The 21,041-nt window shown below is 48.3% G+C and overlaps 1 protein-coding gene across 1 annotated transcript in view; it reads right to left on the reverse strand.

Moving 5' to 3' along the window:
* The window catches only part of LOC309642376 (uncharacterized protein), a 24,664-nt gene continuing 3,623 nt past the window's right edge, over positions 1 to 21,041 (reverse strand). Inside the window, exons 2-5 of the mRNA XM_082423956.1 lie at positions 7,711 to 7,750; positions 7,564 to 7,595; positions 6,372 to 6,439; positions 1 to 4,052 (exon numbers count right to left, since the gene is read on the reverse strand). Of these exons, the coding sequence (XP_082280082.1) occupies positions 4,007 to 4,052; positions 6,372 to 6,439; positions 7,564 to 7,595; positions 7,711 to 7,750 (186 nt within the window). The 3' untranslated portion in view covers positions 1 to 4,006. The remainder of the gene's footprint in view (positions 4,053 to 6,371; positions 6,440 to 7,563; positions 7,596 to 7,710; positions 7,751 to 21,041) is intronic.

A 21,041-nucleotide genomic window follows, 5' to 3' on the forward strand; every position in this document is an offset into this window, starting at 1 on the left:
GCACCTGTGTGAAAGTGGCCTGTCCTCCCGCCCGCCCAGGATGGCGCTTGAAACGCACCCACTGTTTGTGGCCAGTTCTTCTCACTCCCTTAAAGTAAGCAGATATAGAAAACAAGAGCAGGAGAATCAGCCAGGCAGAACTTACTCCACACACTGGGGGTCCCATGGACAAAATGTGAGCGATCATAAAATACAAGCGATGACCTCTGTGTCTGTGGCGATGCTGCCACAGTACGGGCTGGTGGAACACACAGCCCCGCAGGGTCAGAGACAACCTCCAGCCCCCAGGCCAGCAGGGTCCCTCTGTGTCCCCCACCCCGCCAATATGGGGTCCTAGCTCCACCCACTGCAGTTCATGGTCATCTTCTGAGTGCAAATGCTTTGCTCAAATTGCCACCCCAGTGAGTGTATGACCATGAGGGTCACTACTCCTGGCTCTAGTCCCCAGAGCTGCAGCTCTCCTTCCTGCGTGGAGCGGAGACCCCAGGAGAAACGTCCCTCACCAGCTGTGGGAGTGACGATGCTCTGTGTCACCAAGTCCAGTTTCATTTTTACATTCACACATGTAAAGTTGGGCCGTGGGAAGGATCTTTCCAAAAGGAAGAAAGCATACAATTCTCTGATTAATCAGAGCCATAGTCAAATCAAAGAATTCACCGAAGCCACACTGAGGCCTGAATTATCAATTGTGAGAGACAGGTCTTCTATCCAACCATATCAAACAAAGTAACTGGGTAACGTTCAAATGTTTATTTATTTGTAAGGCTGGGCCAAGACCGAGAAAATATCTAAGTGAAAATTCAGAATCATCTGAACTTGGCATTTCCAATAGATCTAAGGGCTCGCTTATGTTCAATCCACTGACTCCTAATTAGGAAAGGAGCAGAGAATTCCAAAGAACAAGGTCCCTTGTCTTTCAGAATGGTTATAGGACTTCCAGATGGCATATTGAAAGGTATGACAATGGAGGCAAGCCTGGGGGGTGGGATAAAACAGGTGCTTGAAAGCCAAAATGAGATGCCACACAGCACGGTTTGAGTTAATAGCGCAGCGGAAAACAAAACAACCCCTTGTGACCGCCCTGGGTTGAGAAAACAGCCAGGTCATGGGACCCATTCCTGCAGGCCCTGGAGCAATCAACGGCTGGGCAATGTGCTGAAACCTGGGAGGGAGCAGCCTGGTGACACTGAAAGGCCAGCTTGGGGGAGGTAAGGACGCCCCCACCACTTCCTTGCTGCACACCCACCTGCAGAGAAGGGGTTTCTGAGAAGGAGCCGGGTGCACCTGGGCCGGGGAGGGGACGGCTGCCTCGATGCAGTGCACCGCTGCCCAGCACAAACGCCCCCTTACCCGCGAAGCTGCGCTCTCCACCTCCTGCCTCGGCCTCCCTGAGCCTCAGATCCGGATCAGCGTCGTTCAGAGGCTGCACACGTAGTGTGGAGGAAAGCACAGTGCTGGCGGGAGCAGACGCCCCTGCGCCCAGCCCCCAGTGGTGCTGCTGTCTAGCTGTGGGTGTTGAGGAAGGCTCTCGAGCTCTCTGGGTCTGCTCGTCCTCACCTGTGAGGAGGTTTGGGGATGCCCACCTTGCAGAGGACCGAGAACAATGTAGGGCTCAACAGACTTAGCTCTTTGCATCCTGTCCTGTCCTCGGTTGCTCTCGAATCTCTTGGCTGGTCTTGGGGTCCCTGCCACCCTGTGGGCGCTGAGGACAGGCCTGTGACTCACTCCTCCTGCTCCCCTAGTGCCCAGCGTGGCTCTGGGTGGGTGTCCTTAGAGAATCTCTTCTTATCCACACCCGAGGCCTCAAATCCCCCACCCAGTGCTCCAGAGGCCCCTCCCTGCAGCTCAAAGAATTTCCCCTGGGGCCACCTCCCACCCTCTGCTTCAAACCTCCTGATGCCTGGCCAGGCTTCCTGGGTTCTAACCACTGTCTCAAATTTCAGAGCTCGTCTTTTCTCCACTCTACTCCCTTCTTTCCTTCCTTTCGCATTAATCTTTTTGCCTTCTTTGTCTCCTCTCTCTCCCTCCTTCCTACCCTTCCTTCCTCCCTCCCTCTCTCTCCCTGCCTCACTTCTTCCAGTTGATGAATGGTTTGCATGGCCCTCTGAGCTTTGATTTCATTTTACTCCCAAAGACACTGCCCATCACCTCATTCCCTTACTCCCAAATCCTTCACTCAGGGCCCTGGGAAGTCATGTCCTCAGCCAGACTCTGCTCCCTCCCCAAGACACTATCTGAAAGTTGGCAACTGTAGTGGACATTTGATTTGCAAAAGTAAAGTCAGGGGAGGTGGGTTTGTTCTCTCCAGTGAGACCCTGGACATCTATCTGCCTGCTCCAGGCCTGGCCTACCAGCCCTCCCTTCCAACCCCTGGACAAGCTTGCATCCTTCCAATGTATCCTCTTCTGTTTAAGTTACTAGAATAGGTCCTTGTTGCTTCCAACCTAAGAACTCTCGCTGCATGAGTAAAGAGGGCAAGACACCCAGGACAAGAGGGAGCAGGGAATACAGGCCACAGGGGACCCTATCTGAGGCCATTTCAGTCATCGAGGTGAGAAATGATTAGTGCCTAAGCTGAGGCAGGAGCAGTGAGTGTGCTGAGAAGGGGATGGATCAAAGTGCTAAAGAAGGCAAGGAAACAATTGGGTGTGGAAGATGAGCCCACCCCCAGGCTCCTGGTCAGGGTGTTAGATGGAAGGTGGGGCTCGTGCAAAAGGAGCACGTGTGAAATGTGAAAGCCTCACCAAATACTTGCTCTGGCCTCCAAGTCCTTGTGGATCCAACTCTTTCTCTCCCCAGATTGCAGATTTAAAGCCAAGGCCAGGAAAGCCTTGTTAAAAGCAGGTTTGCTCTGATTCCTGGCTCCAGGAACTAGAAGGGCTCATTGCTGGGCCAGGGATGTTCCCTTCCTAGGCTGTCTGCCTGCGGCTGGAAGACTTCTCTGTGTCTGGGGGACTACGCAGTTCCCAGGCCTGCGCGTGGCACGGGGGCTCTGGGAAGACACAGAACATGCGTCAAAACAGACGGCACGTGTTCCTTCAGCCACTGGAAAACAGAGCCATGGACAGACCAAGAGGAGGCTGCCGATGCTGGAGGTGCGTAAAAGGTGGGCTTGAACACGGTCACCCTGGAACAGTCGTGTTCCGTGTGTCCCATCCCCTTTTCAGAGCTTCAGCAAAAACCCGAGAAAATAAAGGTGCATGATTCAGGGTGAGCCTGACCTTCCTCCACAAGGACAACTGGCAAGTGGTCCTTGGGTGATCAGGGACCAGCCTAAAAATGAGCTGACAACGGATTCTGGAATACTGAGGCCGGGAAGACCCAAGTCATGTCATCATCTGGACAATGAGGATAAGTGAGACTCTGAACCAGGGGGAGGGCAGCATTTACAACCCTGGGCTGCTGTACAGACAGATCACATGGCAGATGCCCACTCGCTTGACCTCTGACCTTGGAGAGCTCACTTCGCCTTTCCCAGGCTCAGTCTTCTCTCCTTAGGGTTGTGGATGCGAAAAGCATTGACAGAGTCCTGACACATGGTAAATGCTCAATAGATTGGAGCTTTTATTTTCCTAAGACATCACTCTCTCTTTCTTTCCTTTCTCTCTAAAGGCAAGGCATTGCCCCACAAACTGCATCCCACACAGCAGCGAAAGTCCAAGGAGATGGCATTCTCCTCCCACCCCTGCCAGTGACCAGCTGGACTTAAGCAAGTGTTTCACCTCTCCAGAACTGAGCTTCTCCTCTCCTAACGAGTGGTGAAAAGAGATGATGTGCGAGGCCACCTCCTGCAAAAACGCATGGAACTGAAATTTCTGCATTGCGTGGTTCTCCACAGTATGTGCTCACGCAACTGTGTAGTCTCAAGGCATCAGGAGTTCCCCAGCGGCTTTCATGCACAGGTAATGGGAAGGGTTGTCTTCACAGCTTAGTGTCAGTACCCAGATATCCTCGTGATAAAGTCAGCTTCAGAGTCTAAACTGCAATGTACTCCAGGTTCAACAACTCAGTATGAGAGAAGAAGTCTTAGACACTCTGGGAAAACATCACTTCTGAAAAAGATAAAACTAGCAAATAGGGCTTCCCTGGTGGCGCAGTGGTTGGGAATCTGCCTGCTAATGCAGGGAACACGGGTTCGCGCCCTGGTCTGGGAGGATCCCACATGCTGCGGAGCAACTGGACCCGTGAGCCACAACTGCTGAGCCTGCACGTCTGGAGCCTGTTCTCCGCAACAAGAGAGGCTGCGATAGTGAGAGGCCCGCGCACCGCGATGAAGAGTGGCCCCCGCTTGCCGTAACTAGAGAAAGCCCTAGCACAGAAACGAAGACCCAACATAGCAATCAATCATCAATCAATAAAATAAATCTTTAAAAAAAAAAAACAAAAAAACAAAAAACTAGCAAATAGTCCCAACAACGTTAATGGATATTTTTATTATGTATAAATAATAATGAGAGACAAAAATCTTATCCCTCTTTTCCCGTTATTAGCATTTTAAAATGCACAAAACTTAATAAAACTCATAAAATGTCCCTAAATACGACTCCATTGTCATTTAGTCTTGTTCACTGATGACATTTCTATTTCCATTAAAGTATTCTTATAAGACTTCTTCTCCATGTCATCTCTGTCAACTCACAGTTGGCAATTTATGTTGTCTGCTTCCCCTCCTTATCTCTGTGACACATTCTGGAATTCAGTCTTGGTAACTGTCTGTCCTGAGAAGCTTGGTAAATTGTATCTGGCAAATCCCTGGAGATGTCTGCTCACGTCATGATTCTGCTGTTTTAACACAAGCATCAGCACATTCACATGGCTCAGAGGAGGGCTCTCGTCACTCTTCAGTTCTAACACCCGCAGGTCCCACTGTTTAAAGGGCAACCTAGTACTATGTGCCCAAAGAAAACAGAGGGGCAGTAGGAGGGGGCAGCTAAGAGTCAGCCTGCATGGTTTTAACTGAGGTCACATACATCGTTCCAACACCAGGTCTCTGATTCATTGATACTAACTGAGGGTCCAACAGTTCAATTCAATTCTGACACTAACTACCCAGAGCCGATGCAGATCCCACAGATTAAGGGCTCAGTCCCACAAGACTGTCCCCACTTTAGATACCAGTTGCAAACGAAGTCCCCAGACCTACCCTTCTGCCTGGCTGACTACAAATTCAGGGTTCCCACGACCTCCTCAGGTTTATAATTTGCTAGAAGGAGTCAACTCTACTTACAAGTACAATTTTATGATGTATGATGGATTAAATCATGGCCATTGGTGATTGAAGTCAATCCCCAGACCCTCTACCCTACTCAAAGGTCAGAAGGTGAAGCTGAAAGTTGTAACCTTCTAATCAAGTGGTTGGTTCCCGTGGCAACCAACCCCCATCCTGAAGCTCTGTAGGGGCTGCCAAGAATCAACTCATTAGCATAAATTCTGGTGTGGTCAACTCATTAGCATAAATTCTGGTGTGGTCAACTCATTAGCATAAATTCTGGTGTGGTCAACTCATTAGCATAAATTCTGGTGTGGTTGAAAGGGGCTTGTTATGAATAATAAAAAACGCTCAAGAAATTCCTAAGGTTTTAGGAGCTCTGTGTCAGGACCCAGGGACAAAGATCAAAAGTCTATTTTTGATTATACCACACAGCCAGAGCCGGGCTGGAATGCCAGAGGTGCCAGGTATCACCTGGCTGACTGGACAAGGTACTCACTCTCTATGAGCATTGGGTTCTTGGTCTGTAAACAAGATATCCTCAAACCTGAAGGTAGGGTAGGCTGTGAGCATCAGGAGGATAGTGTGAAAATGCCAAACAAGTGTGAGTTAAGGGTTTCCCTGGTGGCGCAGTGGTTAAGAATCCGCCTGCCAATGCAGGAGACACGGGTTCAAGCCCTGGTCCAGGAAGATCCCACATGCTGCGGAGCAACTAAGCCCATGCGCCACAACTACTGAGCCTGCGCTCTAGAGCCCACGAGCCACAACTACTGAGCCCACGCGCCACATCTACTGAAGCCCGTGTGCTCTAGAGCCCGTGCTCTGCAATAAGAGAAACCACCACAGTGAGAAGCCCACGCACCGCAACAAAGAGTAGCCCCCGCTCGCTGCAACTAGAGAAAGCCCACACACAGCAACGAAGACCCAACACAGCCAAAACTAATAAATAAATAAATAAATAAAAGGGTGAGTTAAAACTCTCCATGATGACATTCTATTTCACATCTGGCTAAAATCAGACCCAGCCAGAGTTCTCCACCACAACTGTAAGTGTAAATTGCCACTAAAGAGAATTGTTTGTTAGTTTCTATAAAGGTAAACATACATCTACCCTATGACTCAGCAATTCTACTCATGGGTATTTACCACAAGAAATAAATACCTGTGTCTACAAAAGAGAACTGTACTTGAATGTTCATAGCACCTTTCTTCATAATAGTCAGTTAAAACCTGGAAATAACAGATGAATGGGTAAATGAATTATGGTATAATAAAAACAGATATAAAAACCCAAATGGAAGAATCTTAAATTTTTAAGAAGCCAGACACAAAGGATACATACCTTATGATTCCATTTATATTAAATCTAGAATAGTCAAAACTAATCTTTAACACACAAAAGTAAGAACACAGTGGTTGGGTGGTTGATTGGAGGGGGGTACAGGGAGCTCGCTTGGAGATTGAAAATGTTCTAGCCTTTGTTTTGAGTGATAGTTACATAGATATATATGATTATCAAAATTCTCCAAACTGAAAGATTAAAATCTTCCATGGTACTGTATATTGGTTGTGCCTCGATTTTCAAAAACCTTTTAAAGCTCTCTCCTTGAGGATCATGGACCTAGGAACTGAATGGAGATCTGTCTCTCGGTGGGCAGAGGGGGCCCTGGGCTATAAAGGACAAAGTGGAGTCCATGTCTAATTCTACAACCCAACCCTCAATTCATTGCCAGGGACTTGCTAAGGAAGGGTTCCCATGCAGTCGTGGACATCTAAACTTGCCTACAGAGGCAGTGTCTATGAAATGCATTCCCTGAATCAGGATTCTTGCCTGCCTCCCCCAGTTCTGAGCTTCCAAACCAGAAACTCCTGGGACATAACAAGGAATGTCATTCATCTCTGCATCCCCAGGGGCAGGCACACCACAGGCGCTCTATAAATTCTTAACTATACTAAATTGCTAAATACCAAGGTCGGCTATGGATGACTCAGAAAAGCCAATCTTTGGCACCAAAGTATCCAGTTTGTCAACATGCATTGACTATATTAACCATATAACTATACAATTTCTACAAATCAACAGTGGTAGGTGTGGGATAGCTTTCTCCTCATGCCACACACCAAAGAGACAACAAATGCAGCCCCTCACTCAGAAGCTGTGTTCTAAGGGAAGCAGAGAGATGGCGCATTGATGTTCTTGCTCTCCTCTCTCTCTCTCTCTCTCTCTCTCTCTCTCTCTCTCTCTCTGTGAGAACTTCTGGCGTGCTGCCATGCTGATCAGAACAATCATATAAGCATTTGGTGAAGTGGTTTATTAGGGGGTAAAAAGCCACATGAGGTCCTTCTCCACTCACCTCACTTCTGCTTTCTGCAACTTTCTTTTGCACTGAAGTGTGGGGAAGAGATAGAAGTAGAGGTTACAACTCCTGCGTCCGACCCATTGATCCCAGGATAAAGTCTCCCACCAACAAGTCCCTTAGGTAGGTCAGAGTTGAGGGTACCTGAACCATTCCCAGCATCACCATGGAAACATCTCCACCCCTGGGAAATAATGAAAATTGCTGGTATAGAGTGAACTAGATTTAAAAAACAAGACAGAGTTAGCGCTGAGAGAGGAATGATAAAGGGATCATTTTAATTAGGAAGTAAGAGGTCATACCACCCACAGGGGTTATGGGGATGTACGTAGGCACCATTTACAAATCTAATATTGAAGTTGAGCTCAGCAGTTTGGAGTACCTATTAACCACATTCCCATGACATTCACCTACCTGGTGTACATACATTGAATTTTGCTACAAATAAGGGCTCTCGTCCTGCACGGCTGTTGTTAAACATTTACCAGCCAGCATGCTATTGTCCCAGAGCCCTGTGTACCTGCAGGAACTGTTGACCTTTACACTGGAAAGTGGTATGGTTTAGTCCATATCTCTGAACGACGCCCTGGCTGTAGTGTGGCATCTGGAGCGGCAGGTGGAGGGGTGAGAGACGGGGAGGTCAGTTGGCAGTCGATGGCACGCATCAGAGGATAAGCAGGCAGCCCTGGGGTCGGCCACAGACACAGGGGTGATAAAGAGGAGGCAGATGAGGGCAACGCCAGGAAGTGGGAACAGCAGGGCTTCTGCTGACCTGGGAAGGGCTGAAGGAAAACTAGAAGCAAAGTCTGCTCTGAGGTTCTGAATCTGAGTGATGGGTAGATAGTGATGTCATAGAAGGAGATTAAACTGAGGACCAGGATCGAGAAAAGATGAGTCTCTTTGAGCCGTGTTGAAATCAAAGTAATGGGTGGTACCCCGTGACCCTGAACATAGGGTGTCATCCAAGCAGAGATTGGAGGAAAGGTGTCTGTGTCCTTTGCTAACAGATCATCTCCCCTGCTCAGCATGTTTTCACCTTGTTTTATGATCTGAGCGTCAGAGCTGGAAGAATGTTTGTGACCCTCAGACCCTCTCACCTCATTGAGCAGATGAGATCATTAGGAGGTAAGCAGACCCCAAACCTGTCACTCCCAGGCCAGCTCCACAACCCTGACACATCCCAAAACCAGGGCTGGGACAGGGGTCTGTTAGCGGCAGCGGTTGCCCTGTCAGCAGGGGGCAACTTGATCTGCCATCAGCTTTGACAGGACAGGCCCTTGTGCTGGACACAGGGGTGAAAGTGAAGGTAAGGCGTCAGCCCCAGGGAGCTCCAAGGGTGGGGAGGAAGCACCAAGGGAGAAGAAAGCCACTGCGAGGCGCCCGAAGGTTAGCCTGGAGCCAGCTTTCACCTCCTGCCCAAATGTGCCCGGGCTCTGGCTCTCAGCTACCCTGAGAGGGACAGGGCGAGCTTCCACTCGGGCCCAGGACCGAGAGGCAGAAGAGTCTGGGTCCAGCGGGAGCAAAGTAAGAGAAGAGGCCACATCTGTCCAGACACCGAGGTGTGCTGGGGCAGGGTCAAGGCAGGGCGGGGCAGCAGGCTAGGAAGAATCCAGCCACTTAGAAACGGGTGACTCCAAGGGGGAGGCCCTGCAGCCACCGAAAGAGTGCCAGTGCTCAGGGGGCGGCTCTCCTGAGGCCATTTATCCTGGTTTGGAGCATGAAAGGCTTCACATTTATGGGGTCCCCACTCGCCCATCCAGGCCGAATACAGGGTGGCAGAGCCAGAAGGAAGAGGGGCACATGTTCTGTGCCTGCCCCCCACCAGCTCAAAGAGTATAGTTTGCGTCTTCATTTGTTATAAACGTCTCTTGTGTGCCAGGCACTGTTCCAGGCACTGGGAATACTGGGGTGAGGGACCCCACAAAGTCCCTGCCCTGAGAGGATGCATATGCTAGTGGATGCAAATGAGAATACGTATGTATGTGTTAGGGAGAAACTAAAGGAGAATAACAGACCTTGGGCAAATTCCTTGCGCCCTCTTTACTCACCCATAAAATGGGACTGATGTCCCCCCAACAGGACCGTGGTGAAGCACAGGTGGGACGTGATGGAGTCCACCCCAACCCTGGAGGGAGGGTGAGTGAGGCAAATTCAACCACTGGCGCTTTTGCCCTTTTTATTGTGGTCCATACACATAAAATTTACCATTTTAAACATTTTTAAGTGGCATTTAGTACATTCACAATGTTATGCCACCATCACCACCATCCAATCCATCCCCAGAACTTTTTCATCATCCCAACAGAAACTATACCCACTAAACAATAATTCCACACTCCTCCTGCCCCCAGCCCCTGGAAACGTCTATTTTACTCTCTGTCTCTATGAATTTGCCTGTTCTAGGACCTCATAAAAGTGGAATCATACAGAATTTGTCCTTTCGTGTCTAACATTTCACTTAGCTTCACCTACAAGAGGAATCACTGGATCTTACAGTAATTCTGTGTTTAGCTTTCTGAGGGACTGCTGTTTTCCAAAATGACTGCACCATTTTTCATTCCCACCAGCAGTGCACAAGGGTTCCAATTTCTCCACATCCTGGCCACACCTATTATTCTCCTTTTTTTTAGTAATAGTCATTCAAGTGGGTGTGAAGCAGTCTTTTGCTCTCTTTTATATAATCACAATAATTATTGTCAGAATGTTTCCTGCCTATATGTTCATGACATGCCTGCATTGCTCTGTGCACTATTCATAGTACACATTTTTGTCCAGGGTTGTATACACCAGCCTCCGCACTCTGTACCTTATGGGCAATTTAAGGCATTGTCAAAGGTACTCCCAAATGTATAACTGTCTCTATGCTTCTTTCCATGGAAAAAGAAGTGTCAGGGGACTGGCAGCCTGTATAGAGAGCTTGGTATTGTGTCACTTTCAGACCTAGGATGTTAAAAGCCAGTCCTAGCCCTCTCCTCCCCCATCACCCTGCTACTCCTGTGCATGCTAAACCCTGTGCCCAGGAGGAAGGCAAGGCCAAGGGCAACTCACCCAGGCTTCACACTCATATCTATGAGCCATTGCTCTTTTTCAAAACAACTGGAACCAGTGTGAGTGGGTAAAGAACAGGGGAAATATAGAGCCTTTAAACAGTCCCTGGCCAGACTCACCTGGTCCCCCAGATCTGATCCTCTGTGATCCTCAACCTCAAACAATTAATAACACAGGTCCTGGAGCAGGACACACTCACAGGTGTAATTTATATCTCAAAATCCAAGCAAGCTCCAAAGAGCAGCCAAGCCTACAGATATAAATCCCAGCTCATTCATGCGCTGACGTTCCATGGTCTGAAAAAAAAAGCAAGAAGATGCTTTCCTGGGTAAGAGTTACACACAGCGAGGTCTTGAACTCCCAGCGAGGAGCACTTCCCGGCACTTCAGCGAAAGCTAGGCAGAGACTGGGGGAAAGACGTCCGTGTCCTTGGCTACAGGTCGTCTTCCCACTCAGCAAGATTTCACCTCATTTCACAGTCTCAGAGTATCAGAGCCAGGGGGATGTTGATGATCCTTGGACTTCTCACCTCATCATACAGATGAGATCATCGAGGTCCAGGGTTTCCATGCAGTAAGCAGCCCCAAGCCTGTCACTCCCAGGCCAGCCCCTTGACCCCGACACGCCCACCAACATCTATTAAGGGCGGCACCTATCCTTCCTCAAATGGGAGACTTTGAGATCATTGCTGACAAATCGGTTTTGTTTTTTTTTTTTTAACTGACATTTGAGTCCCAGCTGATTCTTTTAGCAAGAACAAAACGTTGACATGCCAATGGGTGGGTTCAGACATGAGACCCCCTTCAGTGCAAATATGAAATACATCATTATGTACTATGTATTTCATAATGATGTATTTCATAATGATGTATTTCATATGGCAGGCTCAAAAGGAGAAAAGCCAAACACTGATCATAAAGCGACTAGAAACTGAAACTCCTCCTGTGAGGCAGGAGAAACTTCCTTGGAAGAAGACAGGGCCATCTTCCTAGAAGCACACACACACACCCCAAGCTCCTGGGACCGGAGAGATGGAGTGACCCCCCCTGGGGAGGCCCACAGCCGTCCTGAGTAGCAGCTACACCTCTGCTCCATGAGTTCCCTGTGTTTGGGGATCCTTCCCAGGTCTCATATTGGAGGGCCTTTCTTCTGCTACATGTTTCCTTGCTGGACAAAAATAAGAGCCAGTTTAACAGAGACAAAGGAATATCCACTGAGCACTGCCATGTGCCCAGGCTGGGCCGGGAGCTTCACGCCTTGAAATTAAAAGGTGAGACCCCCCCCCACCCCATAGATGGAGGGTGGAGCTGAACCTCAGACCACACACTGCCAGCAGAAGCAGCCCCGTGCCCATTAGACCCCGGCCTCCAACCCTGTCTGAGCTCTAACACCTACAAGGCCCAGGCTGATCTCCTCAGGAGCTGGTTTAGGGCACTGAGGCCGCCTGCTCTTTGCTGTTGTTGTTTCCCAGTTGATTCTGATGTGCAGTCAGGATTGAGAGCCACTGTTAGACCAGCGGTTCTGAACATCACCAGCACAATAAAGTTACCTGAGGAGCTTTAAAAAAGGGTACTGAGCCTGAGTCCAACGCCCCCATCACCCCCATCCCCCCACAGACGTTCTGATTGAATTGGCCTGAGGTGCGGCCCAGGCATTAGGATGTGTAAAAGCTCCCCAAGTTGATTCCTCTGTGCAGTCAAGAAAAAGACCCAACGTCTTAGGTGACACTTAGGGAAAGGGAGTCTGGATTTCTCAGAAAAGTCCAAGGACCCCATCCTCTGGATGTTTAACCCCATAGGGTTCTGCCCACCTCATTCTCCAGTGTCAAAATCTCTGGTTTCACCTGCTCCTCAAACACCCTCCCACACAGAGAACCCTGCAGCCGGTGCTGCAGAGCTCGGGTTGGCCTGTGTCCTGCACTGGAACCGCCTCTGAGGCTCTTCTCCTGCATCCTGACTTCCCTCATCCCTGTGTGAACTGTGAGACCAGCTGGCTTCCCAGAAGACCCTGCCAGAGGCCTTTCAGTTCCTTCTGGTAGATTTTCTGGGTTATGTTACCTTTGCAAAGTATTAGCAGCCTGACTTCTGAGGAGATCAAGTTCCCAGTCTTCCAGGGAGGCCCCAGTGACTGGGAAGCACTGGCAGCCTAAGAAACCTAAGCACAACACAGAGACGGTCCAGCCCAAGAGCACAGTGAGGCAGGGAAGGATGGCTGATCTGGGGCCGGGGGTCTCATCAGAGTCACCCGTGGGCTTGTTAAACCCCAGATTGCTGGGCCCCACCCCTAGAGTTTCTAATTCAGTCGGGTGGCAGGGTTGGGGTGGTGGGGGGCAGGATTTGCATCTCTAACAGGTGATGCTGTGCTGCTGGTCCGGAGAGCATCCTTTGAGAAACACTGGTCCATAGGCTGCAGCTTTCTACCTTTCTCGCAATTGCAGTTTTCCTCTAAGGATTCTCTGAAAGGCTAAATAAAATATCCCAACTTCTTGTGCTTTGGTTCCCCTCCCCAACCTTCTGTAGAAGTCAGAGTATGCAGTGGAAGGATGGACAGTGTAGCAGGCAGAGTAATGGTCCCCTACTATGCCCATGTCCCAATCCCTGGGACCTGTGAGTGTTATGTTACATAGAAAAAGGGAAGTAAGGTTGCAGATGGAATTTAGTTGCTAATGAGCTGACCTTAAGTTAGGGATACTAGCCAGAGTTAACCAGGTACACCCAGTACAATAGCAGTGGAGGCATTTTCCCATCTGGGAGAGAAATGAGACAAAAGAAGAAGAGATTCAAAGGTGAGAGGGACTGGACCACATTTGACAGCTTCGAAGATGGAGAAAGGGGGCCAGAAACTAAGGAATGTGAGTGCCTTCTAGAAGCTGGGAACAGCCCTCAGCTGACAGCCAGCAAGGAAATGGGGCTGTCAGTCCTACAGCCACAAGGAACTGAGCTCTGCCAACAGCCTGAATGAGCAAGGAAACAGATCTTCCCACAGAGCCCCCAGAAAGAACCCAGCCCTGACAACACTTTGATTTTAGCACAGTGAGACCTGTATGGGGCTTCTGACCTCCAATACTATGAGGTAATAAATTTGTGTCATTTTAAGACATTAAATGTGTGGGAATTTATTACAACAGCAATAGGAATTTTTACAGAAGGGATGGAAACAATAACTGGAACTAACACTTATCGCATGTGATTTAGTTATGACAATGGCTCCCACTCGGTTCAGTAAGGAGAACCATGTACCTGGGTTCCCCACATGTACTCAATAATTGGGCTCCCATTGCAGCCTCAGAACTTTGTGGTTTTACATCCCTGTGTGCTGCTTCTGTCCAGTGTGTGTGCCCTGGTGCAGTCTTCTCTGCCTCAAAGTTTCCAGAACCCCATTCCAAGGAAGTCTTTTGGACCAGGTAAAACAGGTGGGAATTATACAGGTAGAAACTGTAGGTGGAAGGAACAGAGGGGTGAGGTATCACAGGAAAAGCAAACAGAGGAAAAGTGAGGCTAGCTTTTAAAGTTGAAAACAGATAGGTAAGGAGCTGACAAAGGAAGCAGTCAGAATGTGGGACTTGATCCCAAGTGGAAGATTATGTTGGCATCCCCACTGCCCTAATGCAGCCTCTCCCTGGAAACCTCCAGTGATGGGACCTCGCCATGCTCAAGACAGCTCGGCTCACCATTACGCAGCTCACAGTGTGACAATTGATGGAAACGTCCCAGCAAGGAAAACGGGATGTGGGTCTAGTGTGGTGAGGCACATGGTGAATGTCATCACCGAGATGAGGAAGGGGCCTGACCCCACCCACTCTCCTTCCCAGCCAGGGACAGGACAGAGCCCCCTGTAACCAAGCAAGGAGTTTCCTGTCCCTTGGCCTCTACATGGGCTACAACCATGACTGATTTGGCCCAGCAAGTCTCATACACGTGCTTCAATAGCTGTGGATGGCATGGGGCTGGCATCGTCTGGGGCACTTTGTCCTCTCCATCACTGAAGTCTCCACATCTGTGGCTTCAAGTGCTTCCTGGAAGCCACTTCTAAGGAGCCTCCCTGGATGGGCTCAGCCCTGTAGTTTCTCTCCCATAGAACTAAGTTCATGCAGCTTTTATACAATAGTTTTTAACTATATACAACTTAATTCTCTCTGTACCACCTAGCAGTGGGCCTTCCATATATAGGCATTCTATATATTTTTGTTGGCAGGTGTACAATTCCAGTATATTTTTAGCCTAAAAAATCATTTATTTAGCAGCATGCATTTTATAATCCTGTTGTGGTAGTATGTTTTTCCCTATATGCACAACTATATAACTCGAAGGATTTTCTCTAATATATTAGCATCTGGAGGGAGGTACTTCCTTAATTTTTATCCTTGTTTCTTTTTTCAAAATACACTTTTATTTTTGTCTAAGTAATAAAAAAGTAACCAAGCTTAATATGTCAAGAAATAATCAGTGTCTTAATAAAGCAACAATAACAAACAACTATCTGTTTCTCTAATTCCTCTCCCCAGTTCCACTCCCCAAAGACAAATGTCAACTCTTCTGGCAAATTCTTCTGATATTCACTTTCATATATTTGGTAATATTCATGTTGCAGTTTTTGACTGATCAGCTGTAGGCATGAACTTGTGACATCCTCCTCACTGCCTCTCCTCCCATCTTCCTAAAATATAATCATTCTGGATACTTGTTTTCTTCATTTCTGAGAAACTCTCTTGTGCTACATCTTCAATACTTTTTTTCCCCTTGCTCTGTCTGTCTGGAACTCCTATAGGTCAGTAGATGAACCTCAGCCTTTCCCTTCTATTTCTCTTTCTTTGTCTTTTGTTCGGCTTGATTTTAGCGTCCAACCATTCTATCATTTTTGTTTTGTTTGCTTTATTTTGTTTGGGTTCTGTTTGTTTTTCTTTTCAAAAGTTTTGTGCTCTGGTTATTTTTTCATTGTGTTCTGTCCTTGTTTTATAGATGTAACATATTCCCACGTATCTCTCAAGATGGTAATAAGAGGGTTTATTCGTTTTAAGTTTTCTATGCTTCCTACATTGCCTGCACCTTCTCTCTGAGCCCTCTTTTTCTGTTTGTTTTAGGCCCTCTCTGTCACGTAGGCACCTTCCTCAAATATCTCATGGCCCTGCGCTGTCCTTATACCTAGGACAAGGTACTGCAACAGTAATTGGACGTGTTCTGTGGAGATTTCAAGGACTTGTGGGTTTCACCAGAAGGTCATTGGAATTTTGGTTCCTCATAAGTTAGGGTCCAGGTCTTCCCTGGGGCTATTCATACTCTCCAGAAAGAGTCCTCCAGCTGCCTGCCTGGGGATATAGATCTGCCTGCTGCTATTCTAGAGTCGGGGAGGAGAAAAAGTCTGAAAAGCCCACAATTCAGCACAAGTCTGACTTTAATACTTGTCTTCTGTCCTCTGCTTTGCCTAGCCTTCCAAGGCCTGACACACTGCTACCATTCAGTTCATCTGGAGAATAAGCCTCTGGTTTCCATTGGCTGAGGATGCAGGAGAAGGGCAGGGCAGAGAGGAGGGATGGGGTCCCCAGATGACGTGGGTGCATTGGGTCTTTGTTGCTGCGCGCGAGCTTTCTCTGGTTGCGGCCAGAGGGGGTTACTCTTCTTTGCGGTGTGCGGGCTTCTCACTGAGGCAGCTTCTCTTGTTGCAGAGCACGATCTCTAGGTGCGCAGGCTCAGTAGTTGTGGCTCGTAGGCTCTAGAGCGCAGGTTCAGTAGTTGCGGTGCACAGGCTTAGTTGCTCCGTGGCATGTGGGATCTTCCCGGACCAGGGCTCGAACCCGTGTCCGGTGCATTGGTAGGCGGATTCTTAACCACTGTGCCACCAGGGAAGTCCCTATTTACTGACTTTCAACTATCCACTCATTTTTAGCCCCGCACCTGACCCTTGCTCTTTAGTTCTTGGTGTCCTTGGGCGCTGAGCCCCTCAGGGATTTGCAGGGTGAAAGGCACACTGCTGACAGGAAAACCTACTGCAGGCAAGTAGCTCGAAACTTCCCATGTTCTGAAAACTCAGTTGCCATGCCTCCATCCTTCACTTGAATCCTCCTCTCTGCTCTTACCTTGTGTCCTTGGAGTGAACACTTTTTAGAGTTCTCATGCTGCACTTTGATGGGGGCAGAGGGGAGCCAAATGTCTACCACTAAAGAGCCACATTCACCTGCAAGCCCCTGTGTTTTCAAAAATAAACTCTTTTTTAGTTATATCAGAAAATATATTTTTTTGGTATGTGGATGACCAATTGGGTGATGTTGGGTGACTGAACAGAAACAAATGAATAAAACATGATTTAGTACTTATGGGAAGTTACAAATGACTTTGGTTGACTTACGAACAGAATTCTCATTTTTCCTGACAGAGCCTTGAACATCTTTTTATAATTTAAACCACAAAATCAGAATGTTCAGAGACACAATCATTAAAAGCACTGACACGGAACGGAAATTGTAGCTTCCCCCTCCTAATTTCACTCCAGCACTTCCATTTCAGGGTGGGTGTGGTTTTCTGGGAGAGCACAACCAGGACCCTGATGAAGGAGCCTGTGTTCTTTCTCCTGAGCCTCCCTTGTGGCTCTGATTGATGAGGAAAACCCATTCCTCACAGCAACAGCAGAGGGAGACCCTGTCCAAAGCGACTCTACGCCCTTGACTAAAATATTGTTTCCGCTGCACATTGGGGCCCACTCCCGGGAACACTGGGCATTTAACCTCCTAAATGCTACAAACCTGGACTGGTATTTAGTCTCACTGTGTCCCCTGGGAAGACTGATGTCAGAGACCAATTTCCAGAAATCTGTGATCATCAAGAAGGCCAAGCCCATGGAATGTTTAAAACCTTCCACAGCCGCACCCCATAAATCTGTGTCTTGACGGATGGTCCCAGAAGCCCAAGCTGCACTGGCAGGGCCATCTGACCATGTCTGATGAGGCTTACTCAGCAAAGCAGGTGGTGCCTGTGTCAGACCCCCACCAGGAATAGCAATCCCTCACACTGTGAGGGATTCTGAACATTCTGAACATTCTGATTTTGTGGTTTAAATTATCCCTCCTCTCTTTCAAGATGTCTTCATTGAAATGGACTTTAGGCTATAAAGACCTCAGCCTCAGTGACTCAGAAGGATCTGAAGAGTCCAACTGCTTCATTATAAACACAGAAAAACCAACACCCAGGAAGCATGACCTAACCAAGCTCACACTGATCTTAGAGGCAAGTTGGAATTCACCCCCAGGTAACCTGGCCTGAAGACCACTGTACCATCCCTCTGCCAGAACCAGGGTGTCAAAATGACAGCTGCCAAAGCCCTTATCTGAGCTGCAGCGGGGACAGACCCATGCAGCTTGGGTAGCCCCTCTCCACCCCATTTCAGAGCAGATATCTCACCCCACCTTGCACAAGCAACGCCTGGTGGACCCTGGGCAGCTCTATCTCCCTGGGAGCTCAAGACTTGCAAGAAAATCATTAACACAACCCTGCACGCAAGCTGTGCACAGATTCTGGGTACACCCCTGCACTGTAAGGGAGCAAACACAGATTGCACCAAACCCAGAGAAGGAGGGAGAGATGAGGGGCAAAGATGAGTTTACCTGAAATGTATCAACTGCACAACCTCACACTGTTGGGTATGTGGCTTTGCCTACTTCCTGCTTTTTTGGCTAAATTGATCCTAAAGAACTAAAATATAAATAAAGGATCCCCTTGAACAAGTGTCCTTCATTCATTCAAGCATCTACCATCCCTGAGTCCACAGGTCTTGTCAGCTGGTGGGAGAGGGCAGCACTAAGAATTAGGGAATAATTCAAACACAATGTGACCGGTCCTGGGGGCCTGGGAGGAGAAGTAATTGACTCTGGAGATCAAAAACAATTCAAGGAGGTGCTACTCACCTGGACTTTCAATGATGAGTGTAATGGTGATGAGGAGGAGAGACTATTGCAAAAGGAAACAAGATATTACAGAGAGAACAACATGAGGAAAGGCAGCATGAACGTGTCTGGTGGGGCTGAGGCTGAGACCCCAGACAGTCTGGAGAAAGAGAAGAAGGGAGGGGGCAAAGATTGGAGAAATGGCGTGGGGCAGCTTACAGAAGGCCTGGGATCCTGGACTGAGGAGTTCAGAATTTATTCTTTAGGCAGTGGGAAATCTCTGAAGGTATTAAGCAAAGTTGTAACTTGTGAAGATCTGCAATCTCCACCAACAATTCAGGCATAGGATGGAGGCTGGAAGACCAGGCTGTGGCCGTTAGCTGAGCAAGAAATAATGAGGGCTAAGCTCAAAGAGGACTAGGAACAACAGACAAGAGGAGGCAGATGAGGAGCAATTATAGTGCAGAATTAGAAGAACTGGGGAAAGAGGGAAACTGATTTTAATGTGTTTAGCTTTGGTGACTAGACTAATAATGAGGCTAGTATCCAGGATGTAAAACTGAGGAAAAAGGAAAAGAATGGAGTGGAAATACTAAGTTCAACTTGGGACATAATGAGTTTGATGTATAGTTGACCAAAATACAGGTGGAAATTTAGCTCCACAGCTAAGGAAAAGAGGTTTGGGCCAGAGGGCCTACGTGGGAATTATTCTCATTCTGGTAACACTCAAGCCAGGCAATTAGAGAGAGTGGAGAGTGGATGAGAGAAAAGAGGGTTCCAAAGCATGTATTAGTTAACTCTTGATGAGTAACAGATTACCCTAAAACTTAGCAACTTGAAACAACAAGCTCAGGTGGGGGCGGGGGTGGGGGTGGGGTGTCTGGCTCAGGATCCTGATAAGGTTATAGTCCAGCTGCCAGCCGGGGCCTGACATCTGAAGGTTCAACTGGGGCAGGGGGTCTGCTTTCAAGCTCACTCACGTTGCTGCTGTTGGCAGGAGGTATCATTTCCCCAATATGTGGCTTCTCAGTAGGGCTCCTCAAGACATGGCAACTGGTTTCCCCTGAGATAGAGAAAGTGGCCAAGGTAATGTCTCTTATAACCTAACATCAGGCTGACATACTACCACTTCTTTCATATTCAGTCACACAGACCAACCCTCCCAATGCGGGAGAACACCACACAAAGGTGTGAATACCAGGAGGGGAGATCGCTGGAACCATTTGGAGGCTGCCAACCACAGATCACCACCAGGGAAACAGCAAAGAAGGAGGACACATAGGAAAAGGAAAGAACGCAAGCCCTAATGCACGTAGGATGATTGCCAAAGGCTAATGTCATAGGGGGGTTGTCCAGAAGGAAGGAAGAGTTAACAGTGGCAAATGCTAAAAAAATCCAAGAGGTGGAGTTGAATGAGCACAACAATTAAGCCACTGGGTCTGGTGGTCAGCTGCCAGGCCAGCATAGTTGCAGTGACATGTACCTGGGTAGAAGCCACGTTTTAGTAGGTGAACAACTGAACAGAAAACGAAACAACGGGAGGGAGTGGTAAATTTAGAGCACTTTCAAAAGTCTAGGTGGTGAAGGGAGGAAAGACTGCATGTGTCTTGCAGGGGAAAGCAGCGTCTTGCAGGATAGCTTTGCTCTTAGCTGTAGATGAGTAGATGGGAAAGGCGGAGGCAAAAGTGGAAGACATGGGTCCAAGGGCTCAGGAGACATACAAGGACAGCGATTGAAAGCACAAGTGTGAGGACTAACCCTGGAGCCTCCATCGGAAGGAAAGGACAAGTGAGGGGGAGGATGCAGTTAAGAGGAATGCAAGGGGTTTTGGGGGTGCAGGTCTGAGGGTCTATTTTCTTCCGCAGACACTGAAATGAGGGGTGAGGTGACAGGGCATCTGAAGAGGTCAAAGGCTTAGACCAGATCCCGGGATTTGTCTCCAGTGCCAGGCACTTGCGTGAGCTATGCCCGTGAGCTTCCTACTATTTTGCTGAAGCTTCCTCACCCCCAACAGGTGAAGATTCGTATACACCCACATCTCATCTTTTCCTGACTTATGCTCCCCAGAGCCATCCCAAGCATCTGGAATTTTTTTGCTGCTATTAATTGTGCACAATTTTTGGCTATCCCACATAGTGAGGAGTATCTGTGAAGTATCCACTTATAGCAATACACAGAAGCTCTAGACAAGACCCAGGGAGAGCTGCAGCCCACCACTGGAAGCATTCATTCCCATGGACCACCATTGGGAGAACAAGGTGGAGAGCTTCACCAAGCCCACCTCTGCCTCCTGGGATCCAGGAGCAGTGAGGAAATCAACACCAAGCTTCCACCCAAAGCCTTTCTGAATGATCTGCCCAAGGGTACTGGGATGGTGTCCTCTCTTGGGGCAGCTTTGTGACAGAGGCAACTGTAAAACCAGAGGGGGCAATAGAGGGGGCCAAGCTGAGACCACTGGACTCAAAATCTCCTCATTTCTGTTCTGTGTGAGCTTGAGCAAATGCACTTAACCAAACATGACTCAGTTTCCTCGCCTGTAAAATGCGAATAATAA

The sequence above is a fragment of the Balaenoptera physalus genome (assembly GCF_965194825.1).
Source record: "Balaenoptera physalus genome assembly, chromosome: 14".
NCBI lineage: Eukaryota > Metazoa > Chordata > Mammalia > Artiodactyla > Balaenopteridae > Balaenoptera > Balaenoptera physalus.